This window comes from Thamnophis sirtalis, unplaced genomic scaffold (assembly GCF_051295495.1).
Source record: "Thamnophis sirtalis isolate CommonGarterSnake01/CBP01778 unplaced genomic scaffold, rThaSir2_p1.2 scaffold_7, whole genome shotgun sequence".
Classification (NCBI taxonomy): Eukaryota; Metazoa; Chordata; class Lepidosauria; order Squamata; family Natricidae; genus Thamnophis; species Thamnophis sirtalis.
The window spans coordinates 26,548,169-26,563,457 of NW_028261387.1; the positions used below are offsets into that span (position 1 = coordinate 26,548,169).

The 15,289-nt window shown below is 38.6% G+C and overlaps 1 protein-coding gene across 1 annotated transcript in view; it reads right to left on the reverse strand.

Annotated features, from left to right (window-relative positions):
- Positions 1-15,289, reverse strand: part of PATJ (PATJ crumbs cell polarity complex component) — a 159,312-nt gene that overhangs the window by 49,612 nt on the left and 94,411 nt on the right. Inside the window, exon 28 of the mRNA XM_087719579.1 lies at positions 6,737-6,933. Coding sequence (XP_087575705.1) covers positions 6,737-6,933 — 197 coding nt within the window. The remainder of the gene's footprint in view (positions 1-6,736; positions 6,934-15,289) is intronic.

Genomic DNA, 15,289 nt, shown 5'->3' on the forward strand with positions numbered 1-15,289 from the left:
AAGACTGCCACCATCTTAAATAGATGCCAGTTGCCAAGTGTCTGAATTTTAATCACATGACCATGGGGATGCTGCAATGGTCGTAAGTGTAAAAAATGGTCATAAGCCCCTTTTCTCAGTGCCATTGTAATGTTGAACGGTCACTAAATGAACTGTTGCTTGTCGAAGACTACCTGTAATGCTTCCAATGAAAAGTCAGAAAGTTTGATCATTATTGACAGGATGCAAAGCTACTTTATTACTAATTTTATAAATTGTGAATATGAGTTCCTAAAACATACACACACACACACACACACACACACACACACACACACACACACAGCATGTTGTAGTTTCTTCTGAAAAAATAAACACTCAAGTACTTTGACATTTCTTGCAGGCTTCATGGAAGAATGAACTATTGTTTACTCTAACACTAAATCTACTGATTTAGAGGCAAGTGAAACGCAGGTAAATAGGAAAAAGAAATAGCAATGTTCAACAGGAAATAAGATAAATGAATGAAACAGAGTGGCTAAATTATGAACAAAAATTAAAAACATTATTTAACCTAGACAGTTCCAATTGTAAGCAACAATTGTAGAGCAGATGGCATCATAAATATTTCCCTGAAGGGGGATGTGGCATGTAAGATAATGAAAACTAATAGGTGAAATTTAAAGAAGAGGATGTTATGGCTGTTTCCTGAAGGGTGCTTTATTAGTCTGAGAAATTATTTCCTACTAAACAGTTTGCTTTCCTGTTCTAAAACTACTTAGTTTAAACAGGGTACTCAAGGTTAACTCTTGATTTCTGATTATTTTTGGTCTTATGTTTTTCAATAATGTTTACATTTCATTAATATTACTTTCATACCCTGGAGAAAATTTAAGCAAGAATTAATATTCTGCCCTCTGAAATGAATCTTTTAAAAGCTTTGTAAATGAACTACGTATAATTAACTGGTTTTTAAAACAGGTTGATTTAATTACTTAATTACAGTAGTCATAAACAAGAGTATAGACAAGTAATTTGGAAGAGAAGTATTTATAAAAAAATAAATCATTACATTACTATTATTGTTACAGCTCTCTTTTTAAAATATTTTTTCTTTGAAATAAGAATAGTTTGCAATGAATCAGTATGGCTGGCTATTGTTGTAACCCACAAGCTAAACTTCTGCTAATGCAGAAATATAAGCAGGAGTTTATATGTCAGGTTTTGAACAGGAAGTTTAAGACATTTATTAAAGAGCAAGAGAGTTGCAAAATCAAAATTTCCCAAGAAATGTGTAAGTTAAAGTAGTGGTGAGATTCGGCTGATTCGCACTGGTTCGCTAGAACTGGTAGCTAAATTTTTCTGGAGTGTGGCGAAGCGGCAGAAGTGATGGGCAAGGGGAGGAAAAGAGATGATAAGAGGAGCTCCTCCCTCTCTCTCTATGACAGCCATCTCTGTCATTGGATAAAGCAGGACGGTGACTCAAGGCAGTGAGCACCTCCAGCTCCAACAAAGTTCCACCACAAATCCGCGAAGCCCTTATCTGCGGAGACATAAGCGCGAAGACTAATTCGCGCCGTTCAAAGCGCTAAGGAAAAACGCGACCCTACCGCAATGACATAATTGCAGAGGGCAAATTCGCGAATTCCCAAGCACTCGTACCCTAAACCTAACCCTAAACCTAACCCTAAACCTAACCCTAAACCTAACCCTAACCCTAAACCTAACCCTAAAACAAACCCCTAAACCTAATCCTAACCCTTACCTTAATTGAAATCGGTTTCTGCCGCGGCACCGTTTTAAAGCGCCCTTCTGTTGCCGCGCTGTTGTCGCGGCAGTGATGACGTCGTGGCTTTAGCGACGCGATTTTATCACCGTTATTTTGACGAGCGTGGTTTTGTCGTGCCACGGAAAGAAGAAGAAACGTGAGAGCACTGCCTGTCTGCATCTCCTAAAGGTCTCTGGTTTGACACGCCCACCCACTCTGCCTCTTTCTGTGGCATCCCTCCCACATTCAGGGAGGGAGCAAGCGACAGAATGGCAACAAAGTTAGCAAAAATGTGCTAGTTTTGTATCCATTTGGAAACTACTTTTGGATTTATTGCTCACAAAGGATAGAAACTCTGATTTGCAAATTTGATGACTAGATCTGTTTTGATTATAGAAATATCCTGTAATGTTATTGCTTTAGTTTGTTCTGCATGTTCTGCATGTTCTGCCTTTAATTTTTGTTGAAACTTAATTTAAGAGGCAAAGTTATTATACATCTGTACCTGCACTGAAGAAAGTTAGAACTTACACTTTTTCTATATCTTTTTTATATTTCTTTTCTTTTCTTGTTACACCTTTAATTTTCTCTCTCTTGCCTTTCTCCCCCATTATTTTGTATTTTATTCATTTTGGAAATTTCATAAAGATATATTTTTAAAAATGCAATGTGTCTTGACATACCTATCCATATCAGTCTTGTCTAATCTGTTAATTTTTAATATATTTTTGCTGCTGTCTGATAGTTGTCAAGATGCATTAGATCTAATTCAGCTCCTGTTATCCATCAGCTCTTATTAATTTTAGGAGACATGATCAACATATGCAAAGACTCCACAGGGAGATTGCAATACACGTAAATAAGACAGTTCTATATGATTGCTCCACAGATCACATAGTTGAAATTATACTGAAAGGCAGTTATTTGCAAGTGTGAAATTTCTGAAAACGTTGAGTATTTTTCTAAGTCTGAATTCTTTTTCTGTTGGGAGAAAGAGTGCTCTTAAAAAAAAAGCCTGCATTTTTTTTTCATCCAGTGCTTTCAAAGAACCTTCCTTTTTATCTTATTAATGCTTGTCAGACTAGCATTGTCCCCACATAGCAGATGAGCAATTGAAAATGAGAGAGAATAAAAGATTGCCTATCTGTACAAAAATGAACAGGTTGCTGAAATGTATGGAAGGGTCAGAGCTCAGTAGACGCATACAGGAATATGTTTGGTAGAAAGTTAAATAGCAAAGCTGTAAAAGAATGGAGGCCTACTGAGAATACAGACTATGCCCATGAATAATCTGACAAGCTATAAGGCAGTTTTGTATGTTCTTATCCATGTACTTTTTGGATTAGAGTACACTCTCCTACAATTCTTATTGTAGACATGCCTTTGGAAGCTCCACTAAAACAACAGGTCTCTTGGGCTAGATGTTTCTCAGATCACTGAGTCTGAATTTAAAATAAATCTTGGGGCAACACTTTCTTCATGAGACTGCAATGTCTACATTGTGAGCTAGCTGTGCAAACACTAAGCTCATTATTTACTGTTTTTATACGACTACCCAGAAGTAAGTTTCAGTAAGGTGTTTCCTATTAAATACCTTTATGACATGGATCCAGGCTAGGGGTGGGTTCTGGCTGCTGCTACTGCTGGTTCGCTCAGGGACATGCCTCACGCACTTGATGCATGCTATGCGTGCATGCACAGTACTAAAAATGCTTCTGTGCATGCGCAGAAGCCAAAAACAAGATTGCAGCACCTATGGCACCACCGAGAGAACCAGTTCGGAGGCGTGGCAGGCTGAGTTACTACCTACTCGGTTGAACCGATCCAAATCGGTAGGAACCCACCTCTGATCCAGACTACTTGAAGAACCATCTCACTCCAATGGGATGCTCCCGCTCCACTCAGTCCAGCAGAAGAGACATTTTGCGGGTCCCATAAACCGAGGAACTGCAGCTGGCAGGGTCCAGGGAAAGAGCCCTTTCTGCTGAGGTTCCTGTCCTCTGGAACATTGTGCCCCAAGGTAAAATCTGCCCTCATTCTTTTTGCCTTCTGAAAGGGCCTGAGAATGTCAGTTGGTCTTACCTGAACTGCATGTCTTGAAGCTGGTGTGGGAGGAGTCACATGTGGTGTTAATATGGCCCACTTGCCCGGAGACTGATTTTGGCCTAATTTTGAGGCCACTCCCTCTACTTCCTCCTCCTGGCTCCCCAGATTAACCAATGGTCCAGTCCAAGAAGAGCCAGGGAAGGAAGGGATCAGGAAAACAGATAACAACTCCCTCCCCCAGGCCTGACTGACCAACAACTAACTCTCTCAGACCCTCATGCGCAGGGGCGCACAAAACGAGCGGAAAGTGACTCCTCCCAAGCCAGCTTCGAGACATGCAGTTCAGGTAAGACCAACTGACAGTCTCCGAAGCAAGACATGGGAGGAGTCACATGTGGGACATACCAAAGCTAGATGTCCATGGGAGGGAATCAATGGGCCTGAACCCCCAAGTGTCTAGCACTCCTTGGAGAACCCTCCTACCAAAAAGAAGGCAGCTGTTCATTTGAGGTAAATACACAGTGCCCTACGTTCGTCCAAGCGATGCCAGGACCTTTCCCTTTCTCTGGAAGGTGCTGGACAGAAATCCAGGAGCACCACCTCCTGCCCCCTATGGAAGGGGGTGTTGACCTTGGGCAGGAAAGCCGGGTTTAGCCTGAGCACAACCCTGTTGTCATGGAAAGCGCACAGATCCGCCCTGGTGGATAAGGCATTGATCTCAGACACCCACCTAGCTGTGGTGATGGCTACCAGGAAGACCACCTTGAGAGTTAGGAGTTGGAGAGTTATCTCCCTTAGAGGCTTGAAGGGTGCCTCCGTAAGGGCCTGGAGCACTGTGGGAATGTCCCAGGTGGGAAAGTGATGGATCACTGGGGGCCGAAGATTAGCAGCTGCTCTGAGGAACCTCTTTATGACCGGGTGTTGGGATAAGGGTCTAGCACCCCCCCAATGACTGTGGCCAATCTAGAGGCCTGAAATTGATGCTGCATGATCCAATGAAATGCCCTGAGCAATGGCACGGGCAAACACATTCTGAAAACTTTCAGAAAGCTCTGGATAAGCTGGAGTGAGGCTAGGAGGCTCTGATTCGAGTCTAGAATCTGCAGATTGAGGAGCCAAGTGTGGCCTGGTGGAACCAGCTGCAATGCAGCCAAAGGCGTCTTCCCGGTGTCCTGAAGACTGGGCAGGAGACAGAGGAGGGGATAGGGGGCTAGCCTCCCTCGCAGAGCCACAGGGGGAACCTGGAAAATCTAGTTGGACCTCTGGCAAAAGGCCTGAAAGGAGAGAGTGACCTGGATGGGGAAGGGCTGATTTCCTCCCTAATCCTCCTGCTCTAGTAATGCAGGGCTCTCTTTCTAGTCGATTTAGAGGTGGCCCTCTTCGAGGTAGTCCTCCCCCTCGTTACAGGGGTAGCTCCATGGGAGGTCCCCTTGCCCAGATCTGAATCCCCTGGAAATCTAGGGGTAGCCGCCCCCTGCTCCTCATAGCCTCTGCTATCGCCTCTACTTATAGTCGCTGCCTTCCCACCTCCTCTCACTCTGCCAACCAGCCTGGGCTTCTGCGTGCGGTCTGGAGCTCCTTCTGACTGGTGCTATCCATAACCACGCCACCAATCTGCGGCATGAGGAAGCCAGCCTACCTCCAAACTGAAGGGGCCCTCCCTGGATCACCAGTGGAGCACAAGCCTGAAGAAATGCTCTTCTAATCCTGGCGGTGGTTCTGGGTACCTGCGGTGGCTGAAATCAAGCATGCTGACCTCTGCACTCCACCACGTGCGTCCCAAGATGACCACCATCCAAAATGGCAAACGCCGACCACGCGGCCCAATGCCGAGTCGGCTCTGACTGAGCCGCTCCTTCAGGAGCCTCTGGAGTGATCCATGATCCCCTCTGATGGTCTAGAGGTTACACAATACAGCACTCTCTGGCAAGCGGCCTGGAGCCTCCCCTTTAACCGCCCAGTGGCTTGGGGACTCCCCTATATTGCAGCAAGTCCAGCTTGTGTGAAGGAAAAAAAGGTAAACAGCACAGAGACACAACAGAGAGAGGTGGGAGGAATCACAAGTGGAAAAAAACTAAAGGACAAAATTTAAAGCAACAAAACCTCTGAAGCCAAATGGAGAGCCAGAAAAGTACTCCTTCTGGGCTGAAGACTGAGGTTAATCTGGAGTCATGAAGAGGAAGTAGAGGGTGTGGCCTCAAAATTAGTGTTAATACCACATGTGACTCCTCCCATGCCTCGCTTCGGAGACCCTGACTCCGTCAACTTCCCATTCTGAAGGTGGCTAGTAGATTAGATAAGATCCTACTTTCATTCTCTTTACAGACTGTTCTTTTATCTATTTTGCTGTTAATGTTAATGTTTTAATTTAATGTTTAATGTTTTAATATTTCTAACTTTTCAGTTATCATATTGTTGCTGTAAACCACCCAGAGTTGCTTGATAGTGAGATGAGAGACATATAAATTTAATAAATAATGAGCTCTAATATGGATCACTCTAAAATAACTGAGCACAGAATGTACCTGCAGCTTTTAATACTTGCCCAATAGAAGGAAAAATGTATAATGTACAAATATCCCTAATAAAATATATTCACCAAATGGAATTGCTACACTCCACACATATAAATTACATTGTTTTATGGGATAGAGGATACTTCAATGGAGATGTCTCTAAGTCCACAAAACTGGGCAACATATTCAGATAATAACAAGCTTGCCTGAAAGCATCAGGAACACTTTAATTACTCTGAAGTCTAGGTTGAGACATAAAAATTGATCTGTTTTTTGGACAAAGGAAACAAGTAGAAGGTGAGCTGTTTGTAAATTCCCTATCATACAGCAACTCCCACCATTATTTTTGTTGACAGTTCTCATAAACAACTATTTTTCACCATGATCTGTAAAACTATTTGATTAGCCTTATAGAATCAAAAATTACCTCTAAAAGTTCATCTCCAATATGCATTCTTCCATCTTTTCCTGCAGGACCATCTGGACTAATCCCCACAACAAAAATGCTCATGAGGGACCTATCTTTGTTGCCTGCAAGGCTGAGTCCAAGTCCATTCTTATCTTTTTCAAGTTCAATAATGTGCAATTCTCCAGGAAGTTCTGCATATCTTTGTCTGATTTTCTCTAAAAAGAGAGAGAGAGAGAGAGAAATATATAGTACGAATAGGAAAGCATAATCTATGTATGCAACATAACCAGTTTGTCATATTTACTCAAAGAAGGGTATCCTATGCAGAATCCTGCCTAATTTAATCAATCTCTTTTAAAAGGTTATCTCACTGTTTTGGGTGATAACTCAATTGGAAAGGTACAAAAAAATGAAAGAAAATGAATAAAAGTGTCATTCTGTAGGTATCAGTTCAACCATAGTTAAATAGGCACTATTGTTATTGAAGAAAGAAAAATTCCAGGGGGGTAGAAGAAATGCCAAAACAATTTTAGGGAAACAAATTGAAAAGCAAGGGAAGTGTGGAATGCAAGAAGATATCAAAGAGAAGGCAACCCACTTAGCAACCATAGAAAGCTAAGCTCTAAGACAGAGGGAGAGAAACAGTTTAAAAGATGACAAGATTGCTTGGCTGCAACTTGAACAGGGACTTTCATACCATGGCATCTAACTACTTTTAAGCAACCTGAATTTCTGCCAAGTTTTGCTTGGATGGAGCATCATTGAATGTTCAGAATAAGCAATATACAGTATTAATTTAAAGAATGACACAAGACCACAAAATCATGCTGATGATTTTATCAGTGTCTGTCATGACATCATCGGAGAAATGACTCCTCAGAGGAAGGAAACAGCTCCAGTAAATTGACTGAGCCACAAGCCAAGCCTTAACAGAACATCTGGACCAGAATTAGTCCCATTAAATCAGGCCTTCTATCTCATGAAGTCTATGTAAGATAAGATAAGATAGATAAGATAACTTTTATTGTCACTGTTCTGTTTGCACAATGACTCACATTAAAATAAAATTCCAATGCCCACTCTCCAAAGAAGAAATTATATATATTTAATCCATTATTAAAAAGGCACAATAAAGAGTGTTCTTACTGAATCAAGTCAGAAAGTTCAGATTGCCTAAGGAGCTGCTGATACAGTTCTACAGAGGTATTATTTAGTCTGTCATTTGTGTCTCAATAACTGTCTGGTTTGGCACAGCAACCAAACAGGACAGGTAGATACTTCAATGGATAGTTAGGATTGCAGGGGAAAAAACAATTGCAACCAGCCTGCCTTCCATTGAGGATTTGTACACTGCACGAATCAGAAAGAGGGCTGAGAAAATATTTACAGACCTCTCACATCCTGGACATAATCTATTTCAACTGCTCCCCTCAGGACACTGCTATAGAGACAAAACAAATGGACATTAAGATATTTTTTCCCCTGTGCTATCACTTGGCTGGACACTTAATTCCCACAGCACTGTCTCATTTCTCATCTTTTCTCATCTATCCTATTATCTTCCCCTATTGATTTCTTATGATTAATTTTTTATCAATTGTTTGTATCTTATGATTAATTATTGTAACTATGATTTATGACTTATGACCTATTACTTGCTGTTTATATGTACACTGAGTTTATGCACCAGAGACAAATTTCTTGTCCGTCCATTCATACTTGGTCAATAAAGAATTCCTGTTCTGTTCTATTCCAATTTATCTACTCTACTCTACTCTACTCTACTCTACTCTACTCTACTCTACTCTACTCTACTCTACTCTACTCTATTCATGTGTACAGCTCTCTCTCTCTCTCTCGCGCGCGCGCACACACAGCCATTTTGAATACATAGCAGTAAATCGACAATGATCAGCAAAGTTGCCAGATTCAGTATCACATTTGATACTGAAGCTAAATAAGCTAAGTAGCTTAGATCCTGATTCATTTTGTACTTGAATGCTGATCTAGGACCAGGTTTTTATAGTTCTGAGTTTTATTACTGAGAGCCCCTAAGAATTGTCTTTTAAGATGAGCCATCATCTGTGTGTGTGTGTGTGGTTTAATCTCCCATTCCATCTAAAAGATAATAATGTTATCTGCAAATAATATTAAAATAAAAATAAATGTTTCTATAGAAACAGTAAAGTACAATATGACAAGAGGAGAAAGTATTAAATAAAATGACAAATAACGCTACAGTAGAAAAATACACTCAAAATATAAAACTAAAGGCACTTCTACACAAGGATTCTGTGTCTGTCTTAAAGCAGGTCTGGGAGTCGGTGATTTCTATATGAGGTTTGTGTTCAACAGCGGAGCTAATTTGTCTCTAACTCTCCTGCAGTGTATTGGAAATAGCAGTAAAATGAATCTTTTTTTTAAAAAAGCTACCATCTTACGGATAACTGAGATCGGCAGATCTAAGCAAAATTGAACCTATTTGGTACTTGGAAATGAGGCCAATAAGAAATTCAAGGGCTATTCTTTCTACTAGGGAGTTAAAAGCAGACAAAAATTCCTAGTAAATGGGAATTTTTGGGCCACCATATGTCCATCAAAAACATCAAATAGACATGAAATTCTCAAGAGCTAAGCTCAATTTGAGAGACTTTGGTTATATGTTCCTATGCAGCTTATAAGCAACCCATTTTCCCATTTGTAGAAACCCAGAATATAGTCTTCAGGTGATTTTTCCTCACTCAGCCTCATATAAGGTAAAGATTCCCCTCTCACATATGTGCTAGTTGTTCCCAATTCTAGGGAGCGGTGCTCATCTCCGTTTCAAAGCCAAAGAGGCAGCGCTGTCCGAAGACGTCTCCATGGTCATGTGGCCGGCATGACTAAACGCTGAAGGCACACGGAACACTGTTACCTTCCCACCAAAGGTGGTCCCTACTTGCATTTTTATGTGCTTTCAAACTGTTAGGTTGGCAGAAGCTGGAACAAGTAAGCAGTATCACTCAAACAATAAGGGCAAGGGAGATTATTCAAACTAATAAACAGAATCCAGTTAAAGAATCCAATTAATTTTAGCTGATATCATCTGAGTTCCTATCAACAGAAACAGCAACTATTTCTTAGCCTTAAGATATAGTCAACACTGATTACAGCATGTTTGAGGGTCATTTTAAAGATGCATTGAAAGACTGCAGTGAACAATACTGTGGTGTTGTGTCACTCCTTAGCAAAACACCTTCCACTCATTTTTAATGCATTTCCATTAAAACAATTAGCCAATAAATCCACAAGGCAGGATGCTCATTTCACTTTAGAGTTCAAGTATCCTATTGAGACAGTGAAATCAAGATGTCCTTTCAAATCAGATTCTATCATGAGTATATTTTAAAACTGAAAATGCAAGTTGTTAACTAGCTGTTACTTTTATTCTATCTGGAAACATAATCAAGTCCTATTTCTAGGAGACCTGGACATTGTGGGAAATAATTTATTGTTTTTATGAATGTCATTGCCATTTCGTGACTATTTTACTATTCTCCTAAACTTCATTTATGACATTGTCCATGCTATATCTAATCGATATATCAAGTTACATATTCAACTATTTGCATGGTATAAATTAGTTATTTCAAATACTTTCTCTTTCAAGTTTGAGCCCAAAAGATAAATGCTATTTTATGGAAAATACAAACACAAACATGTTTACCATATCAATTTAAAATAATAATAATAATAATTTTCATTTATAATGATGTAAAATATTTTTGTATATTCTGTTTGATCACCCCGCTAATAAATGAGTCAATATTCATATTTCAAATGGATTCGTACTGAACAAAGCAGAACACTTTCTATGCTACCATTTCCCTACTAAATGATGATGGTATGAACAGTTAAATATACTGTTGTCAACATTTTAAAAAAACCATAGGAACGACATTGCTAAAAGGCATCATGCATCTATGTAATATTTCATTTGTGTAAAGTAAAAGCTTTTGGATGGGAAGAAAAAATGAAATAGGTAAACGTTTAAGTGAATGTTCAAAGATATAACTTGCTATATTTTAAATCCACAATATAGTTCAAAATCAAGTATGAATAAATCTACCAATACTTAACTATGCTATTTTCCTACTGAACTGTTCACAACTGCTACTTGGATAAAAAATGAAAATACAAATTTAGTTGCCATCACTCAACTTCCAAGCAGAATCTTGTTGAAAATTGTTGAAGACTTCTAGAGGTGATTGTGACAATGAACAATAGGTTCATACAAGTATTTTATATCATGCTACTGATTCTTGATTGGAGCTAGTATAAACATAGTTCTAAAGATAATAAAAATTCTCAAGTAGTGCACAAGGACTCTGTGTCCATTTGAAAGTAGCTCTATGATTTCAAAATGATGCTTTTGCCTTCTGAATTACCATTAATTCTGCAGCAACTTAGCACTTTTTTTCATTTGTGCTAATATGGCACAAACTATCTGATATTTTCCCAGTGAAATAATCATTTTAATAGCCGGCTTCACATGTAACACCTACATAGGAATTTTAACCATATTTTATTGAATATTGTGTTGATGAATATACAGCACTAAGCCCTAATAGGTGAACTGAAAATAAACAACCTCAGTATGTGGGAACCAAGCCAAAGTTTCACTTAACATCACTGTAGAAAAATGTTTTTTTCCCTTGCTAAAATTTATGTCCTGCCTTTCTCCTAAGTGAAAAGACTAAGTGCACTAATGCAAAACTCAATAATAACAAGATATAAAACAAAGAAACCTTAGAACTAAATTAAGGTATATTTCTGAAACTGATATATACAGTGTGTCCAAATTCTAAATCCTATATGGAAACCTTTGGTCCAACTCAAAAGTCTGGATGAAATGGTGGTAAAGAATCATTATGGCTTGAGTGAGGTGTGTGAGCATGCATGTTGACAAAGATAAAAAGTTAAAGGTTTCCTCTGTCCAGTTGTGTCTAATTCTATGGGGACAGTGCTCATCTCTATTTTCTAACCAAGGGAGCCAGCATTGCCTGAAGAAACTTCCATGGTTATGTGGCTGGCATGATTATATGCCAACATACACAAATGATGTTACCTTCCCACCAAAGTGGTACTTATTTATTTACTTGTACTTGCATGCATTCAAACTGCTAGGTTGGTAGGAGCTAGGGCAAGAATGGGAGCTCACCCCATCAGATGATTGGCAGATCGAGACCCCATCATATTGTAAGTTTGGGTACTTAAGTCTCAACTGCCAACCTTCCAATCAACAAGTGCAGTGTCTTAATTGCTAGGTCACCATGTCTCCTTGGTGCCTCCTACATTGGCTTTAACATAGACATTATATATTTACTGAATGCAAAGCCATACTGAAAATTTTGTATTTAATTTGTGCTTCACAGCTGAAACTCTTCCATTCATAGTGTAAAGTATAATTTACTGAATATGTACATGGAAATCTGTACTATCCATTTTTCAGTTAGACAGTAGTTGACATGACTTATGGACTACTCAGCTGGGAATCTTACCTCCTCTCAAATTATGCCATTTCACTATACTTTCAACATCTTTGGAATGAAGAATGAATTACAATCACTTGCTTTCTACAACGGACCTCCTTTGTGTAAAGAAATCTAACTCTAAATTACACTGTGATGAAATTATTCTTGGGTTGGGTGAATACACTGTGTTCTTTCCTGAAGTACAACCTGAGCTCCTGAACTCTGCCAGGAAGTTATTTGTAATAAAGCATTTTGATTTATCAGCCATTAAATTCAATAGTCTAGTTTGAACGCACAACATATCTAACAATGGCATAGCAGAAGCCTTATCAGAAGAATAAAAGAACAAAAGAAAGAAACAGATACCATTAATTTCTATCTATTAGGAATAAACAAAGCACAGATAGGAACATTTGGTTAGTTATTTTCTAGTACTAAAAATCACATACTTTTCAATAGCACAGATGAAAATAAAAACACTCCTATTTCTTCTTTTATACAGACCAATTCTAGACTTTATTTTAAGTATTTTACTATCGTATTATTTAATAAGTGGTACAGTGGTTCCTATTTTTTCAATTGCATAGGAGAGTCGTATGTAGAATATATTTGTGTCATAAGAATGGCTATATACATACATAATGAGCAAGTATAAATTCAGGAGAGGTGGTGGATGGACCCAAACAGGTTGAATGAAAAACGTCAGTTTCAGATCACTTCTTCACTCAATTTACTGTTGTAAATAATTTTCCTTTAGTTTCCCTTGTCTTGTATAAACAAGTGTGCACAGAAACATGCAAAGCTGTCACATTAAATTGATCAGCACCTATCTTAAGATTGTACAAAGCATGTGGAAGTTACAAATGTTTTGAACACCATATTGGAAATGTAATTGAAAGGATAGAATATGATTGGAGACAGATAGAGTTAGAATCTCCTTAACTCCTACTGATGTTAGTATGCCGCCTCTACAGATGGCTAAGTTTGGATCAAACCAAAAATAAGCAAGCAACATCTTTGTACAGATGGTCTTCGACTTACAACAGTTCATCCAGCAACCGTTCAAAATTACAATGGCACAGAAAAAAGTGACTTATGACCGTTTTCACATTTACGAACTTTGTAGCATCCCCATGATCATGTGATCAAAATTTGAATGCTTGGCAACGGACTCATATTTATGGCGTTTGTAGTGTCCCGGGCTCATCTGATCACCTTCAGCGACCTTATTATATGCAAAGTCGAGGAGGAATCCAGATTCACTTAACAACCGTGTTATTAACTGAAAAAAGCAGTGATTTACTTAACAACTGTGGCAAGAAAAATAATAAAATGGTTAACAAATTCGCTTAACAAATGTTTCACTTAGCAATGGAAATATCAGGCTCAATTATGGTCGTAAGCTGAGGACTACTTGTATTCTGTTTTTAGGTTGATAAACTATTTCATTTCAATATTTACACTACTAAGGAAGGCATATGGAAAAAAAACATTTCACACCATCTTGTTATTTGCTACATAGACTTAGAATTTAGAATAACCATATTGTCACTTTGAATGTACACGAATTGACATACATTAAAATGAAATTTCATTGCATACAGTTCTCAAACGGTCACCACCTCCATTAGACACTGTGCAAACATGACAAAATAAATAAATAAATACAAAAGTATGCATATACCCACATATATTATATGACACAGAGAGACAATACAGTCTAGTTCGGATGTACACATGCACATGGTGAGAAACACGAATCTTATGAGTTTACCCGAAGGATGGCATAGGGAACAAAACAGTTACAAAATCTGGTAGTCCTGCTAGAAATACTCTTAAATCTCCTCCCAGAGGGGAACAACAGAAACAGACCATCAAGTAGGTGTGCGGGGTCTCTAACAATGCTTTGAGCTCTAAGCACATACTGCTTATAAGCAGTATCCTGAATAACAGTAAACAAGCTTCCTATAATCTTCTTGACTGTCCTTACTATTCTCTGTATGGACTTTCTATCTGAGACACTGCTGCCACCAAACCAAACAGTGATGCACTTCTGTTAAAACAATTGTGCCTCTGTAATAAGTGGCCATGACAGAAGCAGAAAAGTGTGCTCTCCTCATCCAACATAGGAAATGCAGACACTGGTTTGCACACTTCACTAAGGATGACATGTGGAGAGACCAGTTCAGATTGTTAGTTATCTGCATCCCTAGATACTTAGTACTGTTGACCACCTCTACAGCTTCATCCTTGATTCTGAATGGAGTATGACTGTGCTATCAAAGACTACATCTTTTAGTGCTCTGTTTCTATTAATTTTTAATTTGTTAATCTCTTTTTGAATTTTCTACAATTCATTATTTCTTGAAGCCCACTTTAAGAACCCAGTAATTCCCTCCTCCGCAATGGCATTAAAGTAAAATAATAGATGACTGAATATAGGTATGCATTCAGTGACAAAGGTTCTCTCAATTCTGTACTTCAGTATTGCTTCCTTTAAAAGACACATGTCCTGCAATTTATTGAAGGAAAGGGTGTTTGCATAGAGCTACACTACATAGTTCTTCCCTTAAAATTAATGCTTGTTCCACTAGAATTACACACTCTGAGGTTAAAAGAACTCTTGACTTCAACAACCCCCATTTCTTAGCAGTGCTCATAAATGAACACATTTGCAGACCAATATTTCCTTTAAATTCCCAGATCACTAGTATAAATCTTGAACTGGTTGTATATTTGTCAAATATTTTCTCTGTGTGCTGAGCTTACCAACATTTCAGTCTTTTACTGATTCTCGGCCTTTAACATGCATCTTAGAAGATAACTGTCGTATTTACTGAGCATCATAGCAAATGCATTTCAGACATTTTCGTTCATCCTTCCTTCTTATTTTTGCTATTCTCTACCATACCCTGCAGTTAGGGTAATTTTTCAAATGTCACTTAAATAATGGGAAAGAGTTAGCCTTTGTTTTCACAAAGAACTCCATTATCTACTTTTATGACCATATCATTTACACAAGGCAATAACAGTGCTTTCATTTTTCTACACAAAGACT